Raw genomic sequence first — 25,658 nt, forward strand, 5'->3', positions numbered from 1 at the left:
GTGTGTATTAGCAGAGAGTATACGCAACATTGCAGCACTGGGTGGGGGGTGCTGGTCTGTGCACCTCCCCTACCCCCTACTTCACACTGGTGACTGGAGGGGCTGGTAGCCTGCAGTTACACGGTCCAGCCTGGCTGTTCCCCTTGATCAGGACCACGCGGAAGAGTTCGCTTTCTCTCCTCTTGGGCTCTTTGCCCGTGTTTCTTCTCTCTCTCTCTCTCTCTCTCTCTCGATGTCTAGCCTGCCCCCTGCGAGTGTGGAGGAGCTGTGGTTGCCTTCCATCGTGTCTCAGATGCGGCAGGAGACTCTGGGCTCTTACTAGGGCTTCCCTTCCTCCAATGCACCATCCAGCCAGTTCCACTCTGCTCTCCCTGGGCCGCTGTGTGGCAGCCTCCATCTGTGAACCTCCCCTTCCCGGAGCTCCAGAGAGAAAGTGGCGCAGTGCCTCAGTCTGGCCCTATATATCGCCAAGCTCCTGAGACGAGGGTCTGTCCTCCTTCCTCCCCAGATGTGGCCCTGCATGGCCACACAATCACATCTTACTCTCTTCTCTCCTCCCAGGCATAAGTCATATCATTCAGGAAAGCGGGAGATCAGTGCAGAAAACTCTGTCTCCAGTAAGCCTTCATTTCCAGCCTATTTCTCTCCTAGACTTTGGCTTTTCTTTTAACTTGGAAACAAAGCATTTGACATCTTTGTTGTCTGCATGTTTTATGGCTGGAGGGGCCGCAGATTCCTGTTTTTCCAGGTTGCACCTCAGGTCTGGTGTAGTTGTGACCAGTGCCCGCCCCTACCACCTCCCCAATTCACTCTCAAAAACTTCCTGCTTGGGATGATTCATAATATAAACTCCTAGGTTAGAGTGAATTCCCTTGCCTTGGGAACAACTCCCCAGCTTCCTCAGTGGCAGACCCTGGTTCCTGAGAGAGAGAAGCCAGAGTGGGAAGGGAGACAGAGGAACCACTTCCTTGTAGATCCGCGATGGGCCCGCCGGCTGGTTGGGGAGCTACTGCTGCTAAGTCACTTCAGTCGTGTCCGACTCTGTGTGACCCCATAGATGGCAGCCCACCAGGCTTCCCCATCCCTGGGATGCTCCAGGGAAGAATACTGGAGTGGGGTGCCATTTCCTTCTCCAATGCATGAAAGTGAAGAGTGAAAGTGAAGTCGCTTAGTTGTGTGTGACTCTTAGCGACCATGGACTGCAGCCTACCAGGCTCCTCCGTCCATGGGATTTTCCAGGCAAGAGTACTGGAGTGGGGTGCCACTGCAGCAGTGTCGATTTCAAAACCAGATCCTCCCTCCTCTGCCGGTGGCGCGCCTCGCTTGTGGTCGCTGTTTGAGAAGCAGAGCCGCCAAGCCTTGAAACCGGGCTTTCCGGCTTTGTGTCCTGCCCCGGCGCTGACCCCACGTCCCTTTCCCTGGTGTCGGCGGCGGCCGGGCTTCTGACCAGCCTTCTCCCTGTGGCGTGTCCCTCTCCACAGGGCTTCACGTTCGGCAAAGCGGGCGAGATCCTCACCAGGCGGCTGCGGTACCTGGTTTTCAGGTCGATGCTGAGACAGGTAGGCCTGCCGGGGATGGCGCCCGGGGGTGTGCACTGTGCCCTGTGGGGAGGCGGCGGGATTGCTGTCGGTGCCGCAGAGTGAGCCCGGGGTGCTCCGCCGGGGATGGGCTCGGGACCAGGGTCCCCGCGAGCCAGATGGCGTCTCCCAGGCAGGCTCCCCTCCGCCCTCCGCCTCAGCAGCTGTAGGCGGAGGTGATGGAAGTGATCTTCTGTGCCCCTACATCCCTCTCCACTCTTTCTTTCCTTCTCTCCCCAGGAGACCCGTGATGCTCATGTTTATTCCTGCCAAGAAGTGCCCGCTGAACCCTTTCTTTCCACAGGTCAAAAGTCAGCCCCGTGGCCCACTTGGTGCTGCTTGGTTTCTGTGCTGGGGCTTGACTGATAGGCTCGTTCAAGCCGCACTGTTCCTAGCAGATAGTGACTTAGGTCCCCCCCACTGGGCACCCTCCAGGCCCTGACAGCACATGGATGTGAATGTTTGCTTAGGGGAAGGGGGAGGGGGGTCCTAGACATGTCACTCAAAGCAGATCAGTGCAAAGGGGAAGGTGTCTTTAACAATCACACATATTTTGCCTGTGACTTTGTAACTTTCCATTTAAAAATCACTAATACAGTGATACTTAACAAGAATGCCTCAGATACACCTGTGGGCACCGGGCTGGGTTTGAACCCTGGCTCATAAGCATGGTGACCCCCGGCCACTTAAAAACAAGACTGATTATGGGGATTGCTGGCTCAGGACTGACAGAGCCAGGACCAAGTCCAGGGAGTGAGAGAGCACTGTTTGGTGTAGGGCCTCTTGTCAGGATTTTCAGTCAGAAAGATCCGAATTAGACTCAGGGCTTGGGCCCAGGGCTAAATGCCCCATTCCCCAGCCAGGCCGTAGGCCAACTCCTAGGCCCCTTATACTTTGGATTTGAGCTGAGGATTTGTGTCATACCCTCTTCACCAATTATTCAGTCTGGCCATCATGCATTAAGTGCCTTTTGCTTACAAGGCATGATATACTAGGTATTGTAAGGTCTTCAAGTCAGAGTGGTGCCTGTATACACGGCAGTTATGTTCCAATGGGGGAGACACTTAAACACTTAACAATTTTTAAAAAGCAAATTGATATGTACTATAATAAATTATAGTGCATTATGATTAGTTTTTTCTTGAATATTTGATAAATGCTGCTTTAACTGCAAATCACAGTTGAGATAACTTCTTATGACCTTAGTTATTTTTGTAACAGATACAAACTGAGACTTCAAACTCACAGTATTTTTAGTATTTTTGCATTTAAAAGTGTAAGTGGTTTTATAAATAAAGTCCTGTTTTATGTTGAATGTTAAAGTTTAATCTAGATTTCATTGGTTGATTTTTTTTTAAACCCAATTCATTTATTCAGCCATAAACCATAGTCAGCTGTTTATTTGACTTCTCTATTTGACTGTCTATTAAGAATTTCATACCAAATGCCTCCGAAACTGAGCTTTGGACACCCCTTCCACCCTTTGCCAAAGGGCTTACTCCTTACCTAGACCTCCCCGATATCAGTAAATGGCACCTCCATTCTGCCGATTGCTCAGGTTACAGTCCTAGGAGTTGTCTTGTCTCCTCTTCTTTGTCCGATATTACAACAGCCTCCTAACCCGTCTCACTGCCTCAATCCTTATCCTAGTCCAGTAGGTTCATTGCCCAAGAACCAGAATCATTCTTCCAAGATAAAAGTTAAATTATATCCCTCTGCTTAAAAGCTGCCCATATCTCTCAGGGTAAAATCTGGAATCTTTTTTTTTTTGTGGCGGGGGGCGGGAGGGGGCGGTCAACATGATACAGCTTGTGGGATGGATCTTAGTTCCCTGACCAGGGATTGAACCCAGGCCGTTAGCAGTGAAAATATGGAGTCCTAGCCACTGGACCACCAGGGAATTCCCCAAATCTAGAATCTTTGCATTTGCTAATAAAGTCATAAACCCTGTGTCCCCACTACCTCCCCAGACCTCATCTCCTAGAGCTTTACCTCATTCCCCATACACAGTCTACTCTCTACACATTGGCTGACGTAAGTGGGTATGGGGGTAGGGAAGAGGGAGAGCCCAGTGAGAATGGATGTCTGTCCCGAGGAAGAGGCAGCTTCTGCACATTTACATAGAGGTGCTTTTAAGGCTGGTGACCACCTTTACGCTTTCTTGCTTGTATGTGAGCGGATCAGCAATGCCTCTGCCTCGGGGCTTTTGCACATGCTGTTCTTACCTTGTCCAGATACTCTCATCTCTCTGTACTCAGGTCTCTGCTCAAAGGTCACCTGAGCAAGGCCTTCTCTCTCACCTCCCCAATCTATAAAATGATGCCTCCGCCAACTTTTTTTCCCTTCTTACCCCATTCTGTTTTTCTTCTAGCATTTATTACCCCTTGGCATGGTGTATATTAATTTGTGGCTTCTGTCCCTGGAATCTGGGCTTCATGAAAGCAGCAACTCTGTCATTTTTGTTCAGTGTTGAATAGGTTCAACATGTAGCAATTATGTTTGGAACAGAGTAGGCACTCAAAAATTTTTTGAGAGATGATCTCTTTATGACTTTATTAAGTCCCTTTCTTATCTATTCAGTGTCAAATCCTAAGTGCTTAATGTAGGAGAATAAGGGCACCCTGTCAGTGCTCTTGATCTGAAGGTCTCATGCGTCAGGCTTTAAGATAATGAAATGAGTTTCTCTGCCACAGGATGTGAGCTGGTTCGATGACCCTAAAAACACCACGGGAGCATTGACGACCAGGCTTGCCAATGACGCCGCTCAAGTTAAAGGGGTATGACAGCCTCCTTTCTGCTGTGATTGTCCTAATGGGCCATTTAGAATTTGACCATGAAACTAATTCTCTCCTTACAGTTAATTCTCATCATCATTTAGAAAATGTCAAATCTTTAACCTATGCAATATATCATGTGCCTTACAGAAAAAATATTATCTATTTAAATATCACATGCTGTATCACTATAACAGTGATAACTTTTGAGCTTTGTTTTGTTATTTTCCATCTTATTCATGCTATTATCTAAATACATGTAGACAGATAATTATTTAAAAAGGAAGTGTTTATCAGTGTATCATGCAGGGCTTTTTTTTTTTAATCTTTTCAATGTGTTTTAATGCTTTGCTAGTCCCCCCAAAATTGTAATTGCTGTTGAAAAAAAGTGTGTGTAGTTGCTGCAAGAAAGTTTAGGGTCACTGAATTCAGAGGGGAGGGAAGAAAATTTAGACAAAGGTTGAAAGAAATGAAAACAGTATGAAAAAATTAAAGCAAGGGTAAAAGGAACAATTTTATCAGACTATAAAACTTAAATTCTGCTGCTACATGAATTCCTTTAATTAATACAACTGGAAACTGTTAAACCAGCAGGTTTTGATTGGTGGGTAAAGTGACAGTCTTTTCTTTAACTGTACCATGTGTGCAGCCGAGTTGCTTCAGTCGTGTCTGAGTCTTTGCGACTCTATGGACTGTAGCCCACCAGGTTCCTCTGTCCATGAGGATTCTCCAGGCAAGAACACTGGAGTGGGTTTCCTGTGCCCTCTCCAGGGGATATTCCTGACCCAGGGACTGAACCCACATCTGTTATGTCTCCTGCATTGGCAGGCAGGTTCTGCACCACTAGTGCCACCTGGTCTCTTTATGACAAAAATCCACAGGATGATGTGGAATTTGGGCGGGGGGAACATGTGATCTCTCCTCCCTTGAACTATATCAATCTTTAGCTTTTAGTCTTTCAGTAAGAGTACTATGATTACATTTCTTCTAACTAATACATGGGGCTTCTATAAGGATAAATTCAGTTATGAATGTGGAAGCACAGAGTTATAAAATCACAATAAAATCTTAGGCATTGTTATTTTAATACAGATCTCTTTGCTTAAAGCAAACACATCAAGAGAGATTGAGGTTTAGGTCAAACTGTACAGAATTTAATAGAACAGAATGTAAACATCACTTGAAGTAACTTTGAACTTCCTCAACAGACAATAATGTTGCCCTTATGAAGTCCTCACAGGATGTCAGATTGTCGTAAGTGCTATGGGAAAAATGGCTGCAGGATATGCTGTTAGGGCATGGTGGGGAAGGAGGGCCTCAGTCTCAGTGGTATGGTGACGTACTCAAGAGGCATGAAGGAAGGAAAGATGCCAGCCCTGTAGATGTCTAGAGAGGCATGTTCGCTAACAGAAGGATCAGCAAGTGCAAAGCTCCTGAGGCTCCTGGAGCCTGTATTTCCACAACTGGTCCTAAAACAGCAAGGAAGATAGTATCAGGAAGATAGTATAGCTGGGAATAAAAAGAGTGAAAGGAAATGTCGTAAGTTGAGATCAACAGCATATCTGAAGTTACATGAGAAACCATTGTCGAGTTTTGAACATAGTAGGTACATGATCTGAAAATTCTGAAGACTGCTGTGTGAATAGGCTAAAGGGGCCAGGGAGAAGCAGGGGGATTATTGCAGTAATCCAGGGGGAGGGAAGATAGTGTTTTAGACTAGGATAGTCATAGTGAAAGTGATGACAAAATCAAATTGGATATAGTTGGAAGAAATAGCCAACAGAATTTGTTGAGTGGCTGAATGTGGTTATGAGATATAAGAAAAAGGAGATTTAACGATGACTCCAAAATTTTGGATCTGTACAACTGAAGAAATGGAATTATTTTTTAATGAAACCAGAAAACCTGTGAAAAGAGTTGTGTTTGGGACATGGTGCATGTGAGATGCCCACAGTACATGGGAGATGTCCTGATGGCAAATAGATTTGCAAGTCTGGAGGTTAGCAGAGACGTCTGGAGATAAACATTAGGAGATTTTTCAGCCCATGGGTGGCTTTTAAAGCCACGAGTCAGGAGGAGATAGCCAAGAGAGCATGGGTGGTAGAGGAAACAGCATAGTCTGAGCTCAGCTATGAGGATGACCCAGCAAAGAAGAGCAAGAATTCTTGGCTGTTGAGGGAGATGGGCAGTATCCTAGAACAACATGAGAAAGCATTTTAAGGAGAGAGCAGTCTAGGGTCTCAAATCCTGCTGATAAGCATGCAAGACAAGCATACATTGTACAGTGTTGTAGCCACTTGGAAGTGCTTATGGTTCAAACAAGACCTGTTTCCATGGTGTGACGGGGATGAAAGCCTGGTGGGAATGAATTTAAGACAAAGAGGGAAAGAGGAATAGGACACAGTTGGACTAATCATTATAAGACTTTCTGGTAAGTGGGGCAGGGAAATGAGGTGGTAGGTGGAAGAAGATGTAAAGTATTACTCTATTTTATTTTTAATTTAAGCTAGCATAAGATGATAGCTGATTCACATTGTACAGTAGAAATGAACACAACATTGTAAAGCAGTTATCCTCCAGTTGAAAAAAAGAGACTAAAATTTCATAAATGTAAATACCCATAACTTTCAAAATAAAACATAGAATGGCAATAAATAAATAAATAAATTAGCATGAGGATCTGTCCACAAGCTTGGGGTTCATCTGTTGTGCTGGCTCCTTGGAAGGGTGATTCCTGGGGATAATGATCTCTGAGAACAAATTGTGTCCTGAAGTTTCCTAAAGCCAGTATTCCCTAGCTAAACTTTGATTCCATAACTTCAGTGTCTCTTTCACAGAGACGTTGCCATGTGTGTTCATGTGCTTCCCACCGACACACACGCCCCACATCCCATCTGGTGTGGAGGACTCATCCTGGAGGAAGCCCACTAATTCAGTCCCTTGCAGCCTAACGTTGAGTAGATGCTGCCTGGATACTGCAGATAGGGGAGCTTCACCAGAACCAGAAAGCTCAGAATAGCTGTTGTCACAAACTGGCTGAGAGAGGACAGTTGAATCCCCTCCATGCCACCAACTGACCTGCCTATGATGGTGGATATGTGTGCTGTATTTGTATAAATGTATACACATACATACACACACGGGGCTCCCCAGGTGGCCCAAGTGGCCAAGAATCTGCCTTCTATGGAAGAGATGCAGGAGATACGGGTTCGATCCCTGGATCGGGAAGATCCATTGGAGGAGGAAATGGCAGCCCACCCCAATTTTCTTGCCTGGAAAATTCCGTGGACAGAGGAGCCTGTTGGGCTATAGTCCATGGGGTTGCAGAGAGTTGGACATGACTGAGCATGCTTGAATAGAGAATACATACACATATATATATACATGTGTGTATCTATTTTCCAGTAGGAAGTAGTATAATTTATATACATATATACATATGTTAGGCAAGCTGTGCTGTCAAAACTCATTGCCACGTAAAACAGGGCAAACTCAAGTCTGTGTGTATATAGTTAGTAATGATGTTCATCTAATTTTTTCATATTTAACTTCACCATCAATGATTTTCTCTGATGTCTTGATATTTTTGAGTAAGTAGCTTGCTTAATCCTGCTAATCGTAAATCAGAAGAAAACTTTTATTTTCTTTCAAAAATCTCAATATTTTGCCTATAAAATGGTGGGCTGTTTAATTTTCATAGAAGCGTTAGAATTTTGAGAAAAAAAGCAAATAAGGGCCATATAGAAGTCAAAAGACTTCACCTTCACTTTTCACTTTCGTGCATTGGAGAAGGAAATGGCAACCCACTCCAGTGTTCTTGCCTGGAGAATCCCAGGGACGGGGGAGCCTGGTGGGCTGCCGTCTATGGGGTCGCACAGAGTCAGACACAACTGAAGCAACTTAGCAACAACAGCAGCAGAAGTCAAAGGAAACTATATATTTTAGAAAAAAAATTTCTAGAGAAGGGGGATGAGAGAAAGATGAAATATTCTTAATTTCAAAAGGAGGTTTGGGAAATAGGCTTTTTTTTTTTTCCTAGTAAACACACATATTTAAAAATGGGTCTCAAGCGATCTGATGGTGCTCTGAGGAGGAAATAAATAACAAGAGAGGGAGAGACTGGAAAAGGTGGGTAGAAAAATGTGCTAGCATAGTGGGGTGGAGAGATTTCGAGGATAGACTTCATGAGTTTCAGATATTAGAGCATTTTTGCCCTAACCTTGTTTCGCTCTTGGGCTCTGGCGTTAGAATGTTACCTGCCCTCCTCCTCACTGCTGAAATGAAAAATTTCTGGCTTCTAGTAATCTATGCTCTCCCTTGGAGTGTTCTAGAGACTCTTTTTCTGTATGAAGAATAGATATTGGGATGGTGAATGTGTCATTAGAATAAAGAACAGTAACCAGGGCAATGTCACCGGAAGCATTTAATCATACTATGCCAAGGGGCTTACTTCCCCGCCAGCTTAAGGTTCTAGGCTTTTTGGATCATCTTTCATGAAGCATCTTTGATCCATTTTACTTATTTCTGTGGCCTTGGCTGCCATCCTCAGTGAAACATTTATGTGTATGGAAGCTTAGGTACTGGAGTAATTTGTCTGCTGTGAACTTGGGGGATATTCTGAGTGCTTCTTGCAGTCAGGTGCTGTGGGAAATGAGTTCTGAGTAAGGGCTTGGGGATACTGAGAAAGGAACAGTCTCCATCTTGCCTGTGCCACAGACTCTTTTCAGATTATAACCCTTGACTTTGAAATTGAAAATGTGCAAATACAGAGCTGATTTGAAAGCCCACTCCACTCTGACTTATGCCAGATATGGCTAACCCTCTCTTTATATAAGCTCAGTGATGGCATCAGATAAAAATAAATGCTCTGTTATATGCCGTTTCTTGCAGCCCTGGTGCAGTTCCTTGGTATGGAGTTTAATTATAGAGCTATTGGTAGTTTTTTAATACTGTTTCCCGCTAGTTACTGGTTTGGTGTTTATACCAACATACGTTTCAATGATTTCAGAAGGTTGACATTGAGGCAGGGGGCTTGGAAAGAATTCTGTCTTAAAACTCAGAGCTGCCAGAAGCTTTGGTTATTAATCAGTGTACCTAGTCATTTTGGGATTGGGGAAAATTTGACCAGGGCCCCAGAGGTGGAGAGACCATTCTAGACTGTTCTCCATCATTAATCTTTCCCTGAGAATGGCCCCACTCAGGCAGAGGAAATTTGGAGAGTTGATAAGACATGGGCCAGAGCAGGATTTTGGAAAGGCTTGAGGTTGTGGGGCGTTTCCAGGGTAAGGGAGAGAAGTGTAGAGTAGTGAAGCAAATTGACTTTGTATTTTGACTTCTGACTTTTCAGTTGGAAATAACTGAAAGCTTCTGACAGTTATGCTTCAGGCTCCTTCTGGCATGTAAACTGAAGGTTCTGATGTCTGCTTAGTATTGTAAATTTAAATTCCATAACATTCAGATCTATGTATTTTTTTTGAACACAGTCTCTCTAGCTCTAGCTCAGTCGTGTCCAACTCTTTTGAGACCCTATGGACTGTAGCTCACCAGGCTCCTCTGTCCATGGGATTCTCCAGGCAAGGATATTGGAGCGGGTTGCCATTTCCTACTCCAGGGTATCTTCCTGACCCAGGGGTGAAACCTGCGTCTCCTGCATTGGCAGGTGGATTCTTCACCACTGTACCACCTGGGAAGCCCTCTAAACACAATAAGCATCTCAAATAAGCCACAAAATATTTGGATACCCTCAATGTTCAATATTAGGCTTAAATTATGGGTAGGTATGCATCTAACATTGGATTTTCCAACAGACGCAGTTGAACGTAATTGTCAGACTATTTTATCTTGCTAATTTGCAGAGTTTGTATTAGGGATCATGGTGTCATTGTTTAATGAAAAGTTTCGTGGTATTAAAAAATCAAATGAGATAGAAATATGTAGTTGAACTCAAATTATTGACCTACTTTCAGTATTTATTCTGAGTTCATGGAAATCCTCATCTGGGAAACCAAATAAATTTACATGTAAACTTTTATTACTAACTTATTGGCTCATAACCGAGGAGATGAGATTTTCACAAAGCTGAATTTTCACAATCCCTAAGAAAATACATAAGCATGGACTTTAGAGATGATCGGAAGGTGTGTCTCTAACAGTGTTTTCTGTTCATTTTGCAGGCTATAGGTTCCAGGCTTGCTGTAATTACCCAGAATATTGCAAATCTTGGCACAGGCATTATCATATCCCTCATCTATGGCTGGCAGTTAACACTTCTCCTGTTAGCAATTGTACCCATCATTGCAGTAGCAGGAGTTATTGAAATGAAAATGCTGTCTGGACAAGCCCTGAAAGATAAGAAAGAACTGGAAGGTGCTGGGAAGGTGAGTCAAATGAGATAAAATTTCTGACCTGGGTAGAGTAAAATATTCTAAGCAGTGTTGTTCTGTTAGTCATGGCTACTTTCTATGCTCTGAGGATGGCTTTGGTTTTTGTTTATTTGGCTGTGCTGAGTCTTCGTTGTGGCCTGTGAACTTAGTTGCAGCATGTGGGATCTTAGTCCCTGGACCAGGGATTGAACCTTGACCCCCAGCATTAGGAGCACAGGGGTCTTAACCACTGGACCACCAGGGAAGTCTCTGAGAATGTTTTTATAACCATTCCTCAAAGCTGTCTTATTTGACACTTACTGAGCAGATTGCAAACTGAAGAAAAGTAGCAAAACCAATTCTTAGACTCACAGACTGATGACTCATTTTGTTGGATTTTCTAGTTACAATTGTTTTCATATCACTTTTTCTTCTCCTTTCACCTTTCTCCAGAAATCCATTGCTTTATTGAGGAAAGGAGGCCTATTTAACTAGATGTGGGGAGGGGAGATTTTAAAAACTTGAAAAGTCTTAAAGGTATTCACTCTAACTGGCTAAGATATTATCACTCTTTCCCTCTCATTACACCTCCTCCCTTCATGCTACCTGTGTTTGCCGTCTGTTGTTGTTAGTCGCTCAGTCATGTCCGACTGTTTGCAACCCCATGGACTATAGCCTGCGAAGCTCCTCTGTCCATGGGATTTCCCAGGCAAGAATAACTGAAGTGGGTTGTCACTTCCTTCTCCAGGAGGTCTTCCCAACCCAGGGATCAAACCTGCGTCTCCTGTTTCCTGTATTGGCAAGCGAATTCTTTACCAATGCCTGAACCACCTGGGAAGCCCTGTTTACCCTTTACCCTAACACATTTTGCTGGGGATCGGGGAAGCATGTTGCATGCTTGCCTTTTTGTTATTGTTGCTTGATTTGCATTTTGAATCTCCCCTTTTTTTCCCAAAAAGTTTTACTTTATATTGGAGTATAGTTGATTACACTGTTGTGTTAGTTTGAGGTGTGCAACAAAGTGGTTCAGTTACACGTCTCTGTTCTTTGTCAACTTCTTTCTTCACTTAGGTTATTACCGAGTTTTGAGTGGAGTTGTTGTTTTGAACAGATGCGTATACGGCAGTTGCTCTGCTCCTCAGGGTGGCCTGTGAGACAGGTTCTTCTATTAGCTCCTTTCGCAGGGGAGGCTGAGGCACAGGCAGGTAATGCCACAGTGCCTTAGAGCTCATACGTTTCAGAGCCACGATTCAAACCCAGACAGTCATGCTCCCAAGTTGTACCTCAGTTAAGAAACAAAGAGGTCTTTGACGTATACAGACTACCATGTGTAAAATACATAGCTGGTGGGAAGCTGCTGTTTAACACAGGTAACTCAACTCAGTGCCCTGTGCTGACCTAGAGGAGTAGGATGGAGGGGAAGCGGGAGGCTAAGAAGGAAGGTGGTATATGTACACTTGGAGCTGATTCACGTTGTTGTACAGAGGAAACCAACACAACATTGTAAAGCAGTTATCCTCCACTAAAGAAAAATAAAACAGAGGTCTGCTGATGGTGGAGCATAGTCTGATATCACATGATCTGTATCACTGCAGAAATGAGCAGTCAGAGCCGAGCTCCCTCAGAACTAGGCCTACCATCTAGGATAGGGTGACATCTACCTGTGGACCCTCCAAGGTCCCTAAGAGTCAAGGCAGTGACCCGGGCAGATCCAGTGGCCTTGGGTCCTTTGTCTCTGGACCAGGCACTTCACCAATAAGGATGATGAAAGGGGTCCTTTGGTTGGTTATCAGCACTCACACTTTTTCCGTTGCCTCCCTGCTATCTCCTCTGACTTTTTGTAACCTATGTCCTTGGGATTCCTTCAGGAAACTTCTTTGGATCAGCTTTAGTGCTTCTCGGTGATTGTCTGGGGGAGAAGGTCCTCATGTGAGGTTTCCCTTTGGTCCTGAAGTCAAGCAGCATGGTGCTGGCCCTCGGACATTGGCTGTGGTCAGGCCCAGGTGACGTTGGCCCCTGGCAGGGAGTCCGTCCTGTGACCAGTCACTCCATTTAACCCTGTCCTTTGTGGGATGTTCCCCTGTGGTGTTGATTCATCTAATGAGAAGATGGAAAAGCGTGCACACGAAGAAAGTGCATTACTGTTTCTGGTGTCATCGTTTACGGAGGTGTTCAAAGTGCCCCAGAGAGGAGGTTCAGGTTGTTTATAGGAGGAAGACCAGTCGGAAGCTGATTCATTGCAAGCCACAGGTTGTCCGTCGAAGTGTTGTGTTAGCTTTAAGACTCTGGTAATTTGTTGGAAGTCAGGCAGGTGAAGGGGTGCAAATGGAAACAGATATGTTTGAGTTTAGCAGGTTTTCTGGATAAAGGTCGGGAGTGAGGTAAATGCTCTAAATCAGTGGTGGTTCATGAGAGACATAAGAGCAGGTAGGGGAAGTGATTGCTGCAGCAACCAGTCTATGAAATAGTAAAAGTCAGCTCCCATCTGATCATCATTCTCAGGCTGCCATTTATTGATTGTTTATTATATACCACGCATCATGCTAAGAGTGCTACATGTTCTCACTTGATACTCTCAATAACCCTTTTGAATTACCCTGTTAGATCATAAAACTCAGGGTTCAGAGCAGTTAGGTAACTTGACAAAAGTCACATAGCAGCCTAATTGGTCCCTTTGTCCACGTTTTATATTTGTCTAACAGAGGCCACAGTCATCTCTTATAACACAAATAAGATCTTGCTAACCACCAACCCTCCAGTGACTTCTGATCACACTGGCAATAAAATCTGACAGAATGTGGTCCACTGGAGAAGGGAATGGCAAACCACTTCAGTATTCTTGCCTTGAGAACCCCATGAACAGCATGAAAAGGCAAAAAGATAGGACACTGAAAGAGGAACTCCCCAAGTTGGTAGGTGCCAAATATGCTAGTGGAGATCAGTAGAGAAATAACTCCAGAAAGAATGAAGGAATGGAGCCAAAGCAAAAACAATACCCAGTTGTGAATGGGACTGGTGATAGAAGCAAAGTTCGATGCTGTAAAGAGCAATATCGCATAAGAACCTAGAATATTAGGTCCATGAATCAAGGCAAATTGGAAGTGGTCAAACAGGAGATGACAAGAGTGAACATCGACATTCTAGGAATCAGCGAACTAAAATGGACTGGAATGGGAGAATTTCACTCAGATGACCATTATGTCTACTACTGTGGGCAGGAATCCCTCAGAAGAAATGGAGTAGCCATCATGGTCAACGAAAGAGTCTGAAATGCAGTACTTGGATGAAATCTCAAGAACGACAGAATGATCTCTGTTTGTTTCCAAGGCAAACCATTTAATATCACCGTAATCCAAGTCTATGCCCTGACCAGTAACTCTGAAGAAGCTGAAGTTGAACGGTTCTGTGAAGACCTAAAAGACATTCTAGAACTAACACCCCCAAAAGATGTCCTTTTCATTATAGGGGACTGGAATGCAAAAGTAGGAAGTCAAGAAACACCTGGAGTAACAGGCAAATTTGGTGTTGGAATGCGGAATGAAGCAGGGCAAAGACTAATAGAGTTTTGCCAAGAAAATGTACTGGTCATACCAAACACCCTCTACCAGAAACACAAGAGAAGACTCTACACATGGACATCACTAGATTGTCAACACCAAAATCAGATTGATTATGTTCTTTGCAGCCGAAGATGGAGAAGCTATATATAGTCAGCAAAAAGAAGACCAGGAGCTGACTGTGGCTCAGTTCATGAACTCCTTATTACCAAATTCAGAGTAAAATTGAAGAAAGTGGAGAAAAACAATAGACCATTCAGTTATGACCTAAATCAAATCCATTATGACTGACTATACAGTGGAAGTGAGAAATAAATTTAAGGGACTAGATCTGATAGACAGAGTGCCTGATGAACTATGGATGGAGGTTCGTGACATTGTAAGGAGCCAGGAATAAAGACAATCCCCCAAAAAAGAAATGCAAAAAGGCAAAACGGCTGTCTGAGGAGGCCTTACAAATAGCTGTGAAAAGTAGGGAAGCGAAAAGCAAAGGAGAAAAGGAAAGATATACCCATTCGAATGCAGAGTTCCAAAGAATAGCAAGGAGAGATAAGAAAGCCTTCCACCACGATCAGTGAAAAATAGAGGAAAACAATAGAATGGGAAAAACTGGAGATCTCTTCAAGAAAATTAGATACTAAGGGAACATTTCCTGCAAAGATGGGCTCAAAAAAGGACAGAAATGGGCTCAATAAAGGACCTAACAGAAGCTTAAGTTTAAGAAGAGGTGGCAAGAATACACAGAAGAACTGTACAAAAAAGATCTTCACTACCAAGATAATCACAATGGTGTGATCACTCACCTAGAGCCAGACATCCTGGAATGCGAAGTCAAGTGAGCCTTAGCAAGCATCACTACGAACAAAGATAGTGGAGGTGATGGAATTCCAGTGGAGCTATTTCAAATCCTGAAAGAGGATGCTGTGAAAGTGCTGCACTCAATATGCCAGCAAATGTGGAAAACTCAGCAGTGGCCACAGAACTAGTAAAGGTCAGTTTTCATTCCAAACCCAAAGAAAGGCAGTGCCATAGAATGCTCAAACTACCACACAATTGCACTCATCTCATACGCTAGTAAAATAATGCTCAAAATTCTCCAAGCCAGACTTCAGCAATACATGAACGATGAACTTCCAGATGTTCAAGCTGATTTTAGAAAAGGCAGAGGAACCAGAGATCAAATTGCCAACATCCGCTGGATCATGGAAAAAGCAAGAGAGTTCCAGAAAAACATCTATTTCTGCTTTATTGACTATGCCAAAGCTTTTGACTGTGTGGATCACAATAAACTGTGGAAAATTCTGAAAGAGATGGGAATACCAGACCACCTGACCTGCCTCTTGAAAAACCTTTATTCAGGTCAGGAAGCAACAGTTAGAACTGGACATGGAAAAATAGACTGGTTCCAAATAGGAAAAGGAGTATGTCAAGGCTGTATATTGTCACCCTGCTTATTTAGTTTATATGCAGAGTCCATCATGAGAAATGCTGGGCTGGATGAAGCACAAGCTGGAATCAAGATTGCCTGGAGAAATATCAATAACCTCAGATGTGCAGATGCCACCACCGTTATGGCAGAAAGTGAAGAGGAACTAAAGAGTCCCTTGATGAAAGTGAAAGAGGAAAGTGAAAGGTTGGCTTAAAGCTCAACATTCAGAAAACTAAGATCATAGTGTCCCGTCCCATCATTTCATGGAAATAGATGGGGAAACAGTGGAAACAGTGACTGACTTTATTTTTCTATGCTCCAAAATCACTGCAGATGGTGACTGCAGCTGTGAAATTAAAAGACGCTTACTCCTTGGAAGGAAAGTTATGACCAATCTAGACAGCATATTGAAAGGCAGAGACATTGCTTTGCCAACAAAGGTCCGTCTAGTCAAGGCTATGGTTTTTCCAGTAGTCATGTATGGATGTGAGTTGGACTATAATGAAAGCTGAGCACCGAAGAAGTGATGCTTTTGAACAATGGTGTTGGAGAAAACTCTTGAGAGTCCCCTGGGCTGCAAGGAGATCCAGCCAGTCCATCCTAAAGGAAATCAGTCCTGAACATTCATTGGAAGGACTAATGCTGAAGTTCAAACTCCAATAATTTGGCCACCTGATGCTGAGAGCTGACTCATTTGAAAAGACCCTGATGCTGGGAAAGATTGAGGGCAGGAGGAGAAGCGGACGACAGAGGATGAGATGGTTGGATGGCATCACCCAGTGGACGTGGGTTTGGGTGAACTTCAGCAGTTGGTGATGGACAGGGAGGCCTGGTGTGCTGCATGCGGTTCATGGGGTCTCAAAGAGTTGGACACGACTGAGCAACTGAACTGAACTGAACCTCCACCCCTCTAGTGACTTCTGATCACACTGGCAATAAAATCAACCCTGGATTATGAAACTCTGCGTGAGCCAGCCCATGATGACTGCTCTGACCCTGTCTTGCGCTGCTGTCTCCCTCATCCACCCTGCCCTGGCCCCATGGGCCTCCTTTCAGTTCCTGCAAAACTCCAAGCTGGTTCCCTCTGGTCTTCATAGCTCTTCTGAGAGGTCTCTCCTGACATTCGAGTTCATTCCTAACACTTTCTGCACTTGCTGTTTCTTTCCCACTTGTTTATTGATTAATGACCGTCTTCCCTACCTAGGTGGGGACCAGTAGCATATCTGTTGTTTCCCTTAGAAGGACGGAGCAGGTCCAGGATTGCAGAGCAGGACTGTGTGATCTCAGAGCCGGCTCTTAAAACATCTACACTGCTCGTGATCTCTGCCCCATTGATTTATGTCACAGTATTCACAAATGAACATTTTTATAGAATCAATGCTTTTTCTTTTTTAGAAATAAAAGCTGTAATGACACTTGAGTTGCTACAAGGGTAGGAAGAGAAGTGTGAGGTTTTTCAGGAAACCTGTGTGTATTTTTTGCATTCCTAAAAATTATTTAGTACATGATGCTTTCTGAAGGAAACCCAGTGCTATTGATATTTCCTCCTCTTGAATTACAACTTCTCTCTCCTCATAGTGGTTACTGAGTCTCTGTAAAATTTGGAGTAAATGAAGCTGCAAGGATGCAGAATACTAATTAAGCCTTTTCCTAATTTCTTCTTGTGTGACAAGATGAAGATGATTGTGCAGTGATTATATTTTTTACTCATTATTCAAGGTGTGCAACTCATGAACTCACTTTTATTGGGCTTTCCACACACTCTATAAAGTGATGACGTTATAAACCAAACAATACACACTGGCGTTAGAAAAAAATGTGCCCAGAAAATAAGTATTTCTTAAAATCATTACGTTGAAATTCACAGTAAAGTCTGTTTTTCTTCAGTAGACAGTTTTAAAGTTTGCTGAATTTTCTTAACTATTGCAAAGTAAGCCTCTTTTCTTTGTCTGAAGCCTCATAAATGAAAATATTTCTACCAATGATTATCTCTGAGGGTTTGATTGGAGGTGGGTTTTTTCCTCTAACTTTTTGCTTTCTGCACTGTTACTGTTTTCTAAAATAAGTATAATTTTTATAATATGTAAAGAATTGCATAAAATATTTTAACATAAATTGAATCTGGACATTTCCCTGTATTTGTTAGTAGCTTATGGTAAACTTAGTTCAGTCTTGTTGGCCTGCTGGGTCAGAATATAATATTTTTAACTTTATTTTTAAAATACTTTTTTTTTTGTTTTTAAGAAAGAATATGGTATTAATTTCTTTTCTTCTAGTAGCCTTTTGCATTAGTCTTTAAAACCAGAAACATCCTGTCAAATATTCACTATTATCTTTGAAGGTAGGTATTGGTATAGGGTTCAGTAATCAGTGAGATTTTGGATTTGTGATTTTTTTTTGCCATCAATCACTCTCATATAATTGAACTTGTCTGTATTAGAGTCAGTTCTGACCAGGGAAGAGGCCAGAGAAAGGAAGTACATCTTAATATGGGTAATTTCTCTTAGTGATTTATAATTTAGACTTACAATCTAAAAATTATTTGTCTTAAAATTAGAGTTAAAAGGGACTCCAGAGACCCTCTTGTCTACCCTCATTTTATAGATGAGAACAAGACAGATGTTTTAAGGTCCCACACTGAAGCAGGCTGAAATATCATTTTGTATTGTACACTGGTATTTTCTGTATTTTCTATAGCCTTTTTACCCAGACTCTAAAAGGTGGTAAATGATGTATTTGTCCTAATGAGATAGCCTTGTTGGAAGTTAACTTTCAACTAAGACATAATCAAATGATAGAAACTTTCTAGCAAACAAATTGTTAATATGTGCTATACTCCTTAAAAATTATTTTCTTTGATTTTGTTAACTCACTTTTAAGAATGTCTAAGAGAATAATTTAATTGGGACATAAATGTACAAGGATGTTTTCACAGCAGTCTTTTTAATAAGAATGGAAAACTTTGTTCAGTAAAAGCTTTGTTCAGCGGCCCTTTAAACAACTCATTGTTAATATATATATTTAATAACCTTAGAAAAGGCTCTTGATATTTGTTAAAGTAAAAAATAAGGCTGTAAAGCCAAACATAGATCTTCAGTTCAATTTTATTAAACAGGTATGTTTTTAGAAAATAACAGCATGTAAGGTATTATGTAAAATACACCAATATGTAACTTTTTATTACCTTCTTTACCTTTTCAGTATTTAACAAATATTCTGTAGTTGTCTCAAATGACTATTATGCAGAGAAAAATACAAACATTATATATTTTTAATAATAGCAATTATAATGATATTATAATTTATATATAATAATTATGAACTGAAAATTATGTGACCATCATAAAAGAAAGAGCACTTCAATAGAGGTAAAATACTGAATTCTCAGGTTACTTTCCCTCCTGTAAAGCTATGTGGCTTTAGGTAGGGGCCTTCATCTGTTGACACTTGAGAATCTCTTTCTGTAGAGAGGAGTTTAAATTAGCTCATGTTCTTTCCAGATCTAAAACTCAATTTGATAATGTACTTAGTATCTCTTTCAATAGCAAAGAAACTCAGAGGTCATGATAAATATTATTTAATATATAATATTAGTCTCTCTAGTGGAATTCCAACTCATTGCCACTGTTGGCTTTTGTACCTTTAGTGACGGAGCGTTCTCTCTTACAGATTGCCACTGAAGCGATAGAAAACTTCCGGACTGTTGTTTCTTTGACTCGGGAGGAGAGGTTTGAATATATGTATGCCCAGAGTTTACAGGTACCATACAGGTAATAGCCACTGATGAGTAGGAGGGAGTATGGGGAGTTTTTCAATCATCAGGTTTGTTTTCAGGAAAATTAGTTTGACCAGAAGGTAGGGAGTAAGTGGAGAGACTTCTAGAAGGGAACCAATTGGGAAGCAGTTGTAATTCTCCAAGAGAGGAATCACGGGACCTGACCTAAGGCAAGGACATCTCTGAGGTAGATCCAGTGAGAACAAGTAACCGAGGGCAGGGGAGGGAGCGAGGATACTGAGAAGGCCTCTGACCCTGTGTTTGCGTGATGACCCTACTACATGATCCTGCTGGGAATGAGTTCTTTGTGGAACATGAAATTCGGGGTGTCTGTGAGGCTTGAGGGGGTGCTTCCTGAGGACACCCTCCCTTCCTTGTTCTCTTTACCTGTCTCCAGTGCAGACCCTTTGTCCTTTAATGAACTCACGGTGAGTGCTCTAAAAAGTGACGTGGATACGAGCAGGCTCGACCTCTTTGACCCTCTTGTTTCTTATACGATGAAAGGAGCAGACTTGGGTTTTGTAATAGAGCCTTTTTAAAGGAAAAAAATTGTTTAAATCCCAGTCCTTGAAACAGAAGCAGAGGTGCTCTGCTTGAAACAGGCCCACTCACCAGTCTGCGCCCACACCACCCAGCTCCATGTGGCTCAAAACCACACATGTTAACTCCCTGGGGGCGCCTTCCCTAAACCCCCAGAGGGTTAGTGCCTCCTCCTCTCTTGCTGTAATGTGTTACAAGGGAAACTTCCACTGCATGAGTCATCCAGCTTAGCTCCTGGGTCCCCAAGGACAAGAACATAGCTGGCACCTCTGCATGGCCCTTCACATCCCTGCAGCTCATGGGTGTTGGGTCAACACGTGTTGAGCAACTGTTCAGTGTAGAGTACATATATGTTACATGTCCACGGGTGGGGGAAATGGGAAGGAGTACCTTCAGTTCAGTTCAGTTCAGTCGCTCAGCCATGTCCGACTCTTTGCTACCCCATGAACCACAGCGTGCCATCCTTGGAGTGCTGTCCATCCCTGTCCATCACCATCTCCTGGAGTTCACTCAAACTCATGTCCATTGAGTCGGTGATGCCATCCAGCCGTCTCATCCTCTGTCCTCCCCTTTTCCTCCTGCCCTCAATCCCTCCCAGCATCAGGGTCTTTTCCAATGAATCAACTCTCGCATGAGGTGGCCAAAATATTGGAGTTTCAGCTTCAGCATCATTCCTTCCAAAGAACACCCGGGGCTGATCTCCTTTAGAATGGACTGGTTGGATCTCCTTGCAGTCCAAGGGACTCTTGGGAGTCTTCTCCAAAACCACAGTACAAAAGCATCAATTCTTCGGCACTCAGCTTTCTTCACAGTCCAACTCTCGCATCCATACATGATCACTTAAAAAACCATAGCCTTGACTAGACGGACCTTTGTTGGCAAAGTAATGTCTCTGCTTTTGAATATGCTATCTAGGTTGGTCATAACTTTTCTTCCAAGGAGTAAGCGTCTTTTAATTTCATGGCTGCAGTCCCCATCTGCAGTGATTTTGGAGCCCCCAAAAATAAAGTCTGACACTGTTTCTACTGTTTCCCCATCTATTTGCTATGAAGTGATGGGACCAGATGCCATGATCTTCGTTTTCTGAATGTTGACCTTTAAGCCAACTTTTTCATTCTCCTCTTTCACTTTCATCAAGAGGCTTTTGAGATCCTCTTCACTCTCTGCCATAAGGGTGGTGACATCTGCATATCTGAGGTTATTGATATTTCTCCTGGCAATCTTGATTCCAGCTTGTGCTTCTTCCAGCCCAGGGTTTCTCATGATGTACTCTGCATATAAGTTAAATAAGCAGGGTGACAATATAGAGCCTTGATGTACTCCTTTTCCTATTTGGAACCAGTCTGTTGCAATACATGAACTGTGAACTTCCAGATGTTCAAGCTGGTTTTAGAAAAGGCAGAGGAACCAGAGATTAAATTGCCAACATCTGCTGGATCATCAAAAAAGCAAGAGAGTTCCAGAAAAACATCTATTTCTGCTTTATTGACTAGGCTGAAACCTTTGACTGTGTGGATCACAATAAACTGTGGAAAATTCTGAAAGAGATGGGAATACCAGCCCAACTGACCTGCCTCTTGAGAAACCTATATGCAGGTCAGGAAGCAACAGTTAGAACTGGACATGGAACAACAGACTGGTTCCAAATAGGAGTGCCTTAACCCCGAAGAAACTCTTCTTGTCCTTGGCTTATTTTACCTTGACCTCAACACTTCAGGGTGTGGTTAGTTCTCCGTTAAAGTGGAGATGTGCGGACCAAACTTAATGTTTTGGAAATGAAACCCACTTTGTCTGCTATGCCACCATCCCCTACTGCTAATGCATCAAAGATTATGTTTTAAGGACTGAGAAATGAAAGTCAAGTAAATGTGAGAATGTCTTCTTTTCAGAAACTCTTTGAGGAAAGCGCATGTCTTTGGAATTACATTTTCCATCACTCAGGCAATGATGTATTTTTCCTATGCTGGCTGTTTCCGGTTTGGTGCCTACTTGGTGGCCCAAGGCATCATGGAGTTTCAGGATGTTCTCTTGTAAGTATGGGGCTCCTATTGACAGTCGGGCTCTAGAAATGAAACCAAGGAGCATGTGCTTCATGCCTGGATAGAAAGCCTTTCTGTGAAGCTTCATGAAGAGGTTTTGGTGATTCAGAAGTTGGTGTTTTGCCGCTGAGTCTCCTTGTGTTACTCTGAAAGCATCCCATTTCATTTAGAGAATTGGTATCTGCCCTTCTCCCCAGTACTGACTCACACATTTGACCTTCTCAAATCCATGTCTAGGTGGGGTTATGATTCATCGAGGGGTTTCCAGCAGGTCTGGGTGTTTGGGAAGGAGCCTCACCCAGAGTCAAGTACTTAGTTCCTTTGAGAAGATTCTGAACAGGGCAGCTAAAGAATAGATGTGGAGCACTGAGTTCTGAGAGCCCTGGAATATTCTAGGATACATTTGCTTTGCTTGATAAGAGAAAAGGAATTAGAAGGTAAGAGCTGGAGAAATTGAGGAATGAAAAAGGAAAGCTCCATGGGAATATCTGGCTCATCACTGTGAAATGCAGAAGATTGTACCTGGGTCAGAAGACAGGCCTGGACTTCCTTCTAAAATACTGAATATACAGTTAAATTAAAATATGTGGTTTGGTAGTGAAAAGTGAGTGTAATTTTTCTGAGTGTCTTGATTTGGTGATGTGTGAGTTGCCCTTTGATAGCATACCATAATCAGAGGTGACAGTTTTATATTTAAACCAACATCATTGAAACTTGGAAGTATGTGCCAGTGTAATATTTCCATCCTATTTAGACGTCGATCTGTGCATGCATTCCAGGTTTCTCAGGATGACCCCAACAGAAGATTGTAAAATTTCCACCCAACCTATCTGACAGATGATATGCAGGTGCTCTTTATAACTATGACCAAAAGATTGTAATCAGGCATCACTGGTATTGGTGCTTGATTAGATAATTATTTGATAATTATTGCTTTGAAAGTAAAAGTGTAGTCACTCAGTCATGTCTGACTCTTTGTGATTCTATGGACTGTAGCCTACCAGGCTTCTCTGTCCATGGGATTTTCCAGGCAAGAATACTAGAGTGGGTTGCCATTTCCATCTCCAAGGGATCTTCCAGACCCAGGGATTGAACTCAGTTCATTTCAGCTCAGTCGTCTCCAACTCTTTGTGACCCTATGAACTGCAGCACGCCAAGCCTCCCTGTCCATGACCAACTCCTGGAGTTCACCCAAACGCATGTCCATCAAGTCACTGATGCCATCCAACCATCTCATCCTTTGTCGTCCCCTTCTCCTCCTGTCCTCAATCTTTCCCAGCATCAAGGTCTTTTCAAATGAGTCAGCTCTTCGCATCAGATGGCCCAAGTATTGGAGTTTCAGCTTCACCATCAGTCCCTCCAATTAACACCCAGGACTGATCTCCTGTAGGATGGACTGGTTGGATCTCCTTGCAGCCCAAGGAACTCTGAAGAGTCTTCTCCAATGCCATAGTTCCAAAGCATTGCAGGCAGACTGATAACCGTCTAAGTCACCAGAGAATCCAAATTAGTGCTTTACTCTGAGGTTAAGGTATTCAACTGATGGAAGTTACTGACTCTTGGATTGTTAGATTCGGAAAATCAGTCTTCTGAGTGAGGGATAGGGGAGACCTGTCTGAAGAGCTATCTGTTTGAAAAAGATCCCACAGATCTAGATAGGAAGACCAGACGAACCATCTGAGTGATTTGTTCCGAGGTGTTTAGAAACAGCGCTGTGGGCTCCGTTAGCTCAGGCATAGAGCCCAAAGAAATGGATCTGTTGGACTCACGGTATGATCCTGGGAAGATCCCGATGTTGTATCGGTTCTAGGCCCACTGTTTAAAAAGACATTTTGATCAATGTGTCCAGAGAAGGGCAGCTGGAATGTTGGGAGTGAAAGGAGTTACCACAGATGCAGAGGGCTTTTTAACTTAAATTCCAGTTCTTTGAAGGGCAGTATTAGGCAAAAGGACGTACATTTCTCCTTGATTTGAAAAGGAACTTTTTAACAAAAGGCTTCCTCTAGCAAACTTCCTCCTTCCTAAAACAAAGGATGGGAGCTGGCCTGGGGTGTGTGCCCTGGCACAAACTTGGAGAACTGGACTTGACATCCTGTGAAGTCCTTCCCGACTTGAAGCTGCTATGATTCTCATGATGTAGATTAAGAATGGCCTTGTAGGAACTTCGTTGGTGGTCCAGTGGTTAGGACTCAGTTGCTTTCAGTACTGTGGCCTGAGTTCGATCCCTAGGGGGAGCTAAGATCTCAGAAGCTGCAGCATGGCCAAAAACCCCAAAAACAACTCAGTGCATCTTGAGAGCAGCACACTATCTGGCTGTGTAAGGAACTCTCTTCTTTGCTGCATGGCTCACAGCTTTTCTAAGACTCTGATCCAATTCCAGCAAAACTGCCTATGTCCATTATTGATGGCCACAGATACTGCTGCAAGACAGCCACCCACTAGCCCCCAGGAATGCACAATAGTGAACATTTGTTCTTGGCTCTGAAGTCTTAAGTGGGTCAGCCAGGCAGTTCTGCTGTCTGGGCTAGGCAGAGGAGATCTCAGCTGGGCTCACACGTAGGTGCAGTGAGCGATGGGCTGGAACACTCTTCTGTCTGCGCCTTGTCTTCCAGCAAGCCAGCCGGGCTTGTGGTTGTGACAGGAGCATGCAAGGCCCCCTGAATCATAGGCTTGGAGCTGGAAACCGTCTCTTCCACCACATTCTGTTGGCCAGAGCAAGTCCCAAGGCCAACCCAGATTCCAAGGGTAGGAAGACAAATTCCACTTCTTCCATGGAGAGGCTGCAAGGTCACGTTATAAGAAGGGAAAAACCCAGAGAGAGATGAAACATGGGGTCATTTTACAATCAGTTAACCATACTGATATGAACTTATAGGAAACTGTTGTCTTATTTTTTGGCTAATGTGTTGGGATTCTTCGAGGTAGCGCTCTCAGGTTGTAGAAGTGTCACTCTGGCATCGCAGTCGGTAACTCTTGACACGTTTTGTCTTTGTTGTTGGCAGAGTGTTCTCAGCTGTTGTCTTTGGTGCCATGGCTGTGGGACAGGTCAGTTCATTTGCTCCTGACTATGCCAAGGCCAAAGTGTCAGCAGCCCACGTCATCAATATCATTGAAAAAATTCCTCTGATCGACAGCTACAGCACGGAAGGCCTAAAGCTGGTCAGTTTCATGTTTTGAGTATGTGACCTGCTCCTAACTGATGAATGAATGGAATCTAAGTGGAAGTTTAATAAAATCTGTGCTTTTACTTGCTGGTAGTAAAATGAAACTTTGTTGATCATGGGTTCATTTTAATAAATGCTGATAATATTGATACATGTTAACATCTAGTACTTTTATATAACAAAGCCACAGGGATATAGGAATACTGCCCATTTTATACACAAATCCTGCGAATCAGGTTTTCTTATGTGTAGGTAATTCTGTTTTAGCTTTGGGTTATCACATTTGTATTGTGTTAATGAGACATGCTGTGGGGACACTGACCCTTTTAGATCTGTATTACTTTCTAGCAGTTACAACTGAAGCTTGATTGGAATCCAAGATCGCTGCCTTCTGATACCTGGCAGTACAGAGGATTGGCTCTAAAGTCAGTTTTCAGGATT

General features: G+C 43.2%; 1 protein-coding gene across 2 annotated transcripts in view; it reads left to right on the top strand.

Annotated features, from left to right (window-relative positions):
• The window catches only part of ABCB1 (ATP binding cassette subfamily B member 1), a 103,485-nt gene that overhangs the window by 64,368 nt on the left and 13,459 nt on the right, over positions 1-25,658 (top strand). For both annotated transcript variants that reach the window (XM_069587717.1, XM_069587718.1), the window contains 6 exons: positions 1,482-1,559; positions 4,271-4,354; positions 10,525-10,728; positions 19,369-19,469; positions 21,904-22,044; positions 25,056-25,212. In XM_069587717.1, coding sequence (XP_069443818.1) covers positions 1,482-1,559; positions 4,271-4,354; positions 10,525-10,728; positions 19,369-19,469; positions 21,904-22,044; positions 25,056-25,212 — 765 coding nt within the window. The remainder of the gene's footprint in view (positions 1-1,481; positions 1,560-4,270; positions 4,355-10,524; positions 10,729-19,368; positions 19,470-21,903; positions 22,045-25,055; positions 25,213-25,658) is intronic.

The sequence above is a fragment of the Ovis canadensis genome, chromosome 4, assembly GCF_042477335.2.
Source record: "Ovis canadensis isolate MfBH-ARS-UI-01 breed Bighorn chromosome 4, ARS-UI_OviCan_v2, whole genome shotgun sequence".
In the NCBI taxonomy this organism is placed as follows: Eukaryota; Metazoa; Chordata; class Mammalia; order Artiodactyla; family Bovidae; genus Ovis; species Ovis canadensis.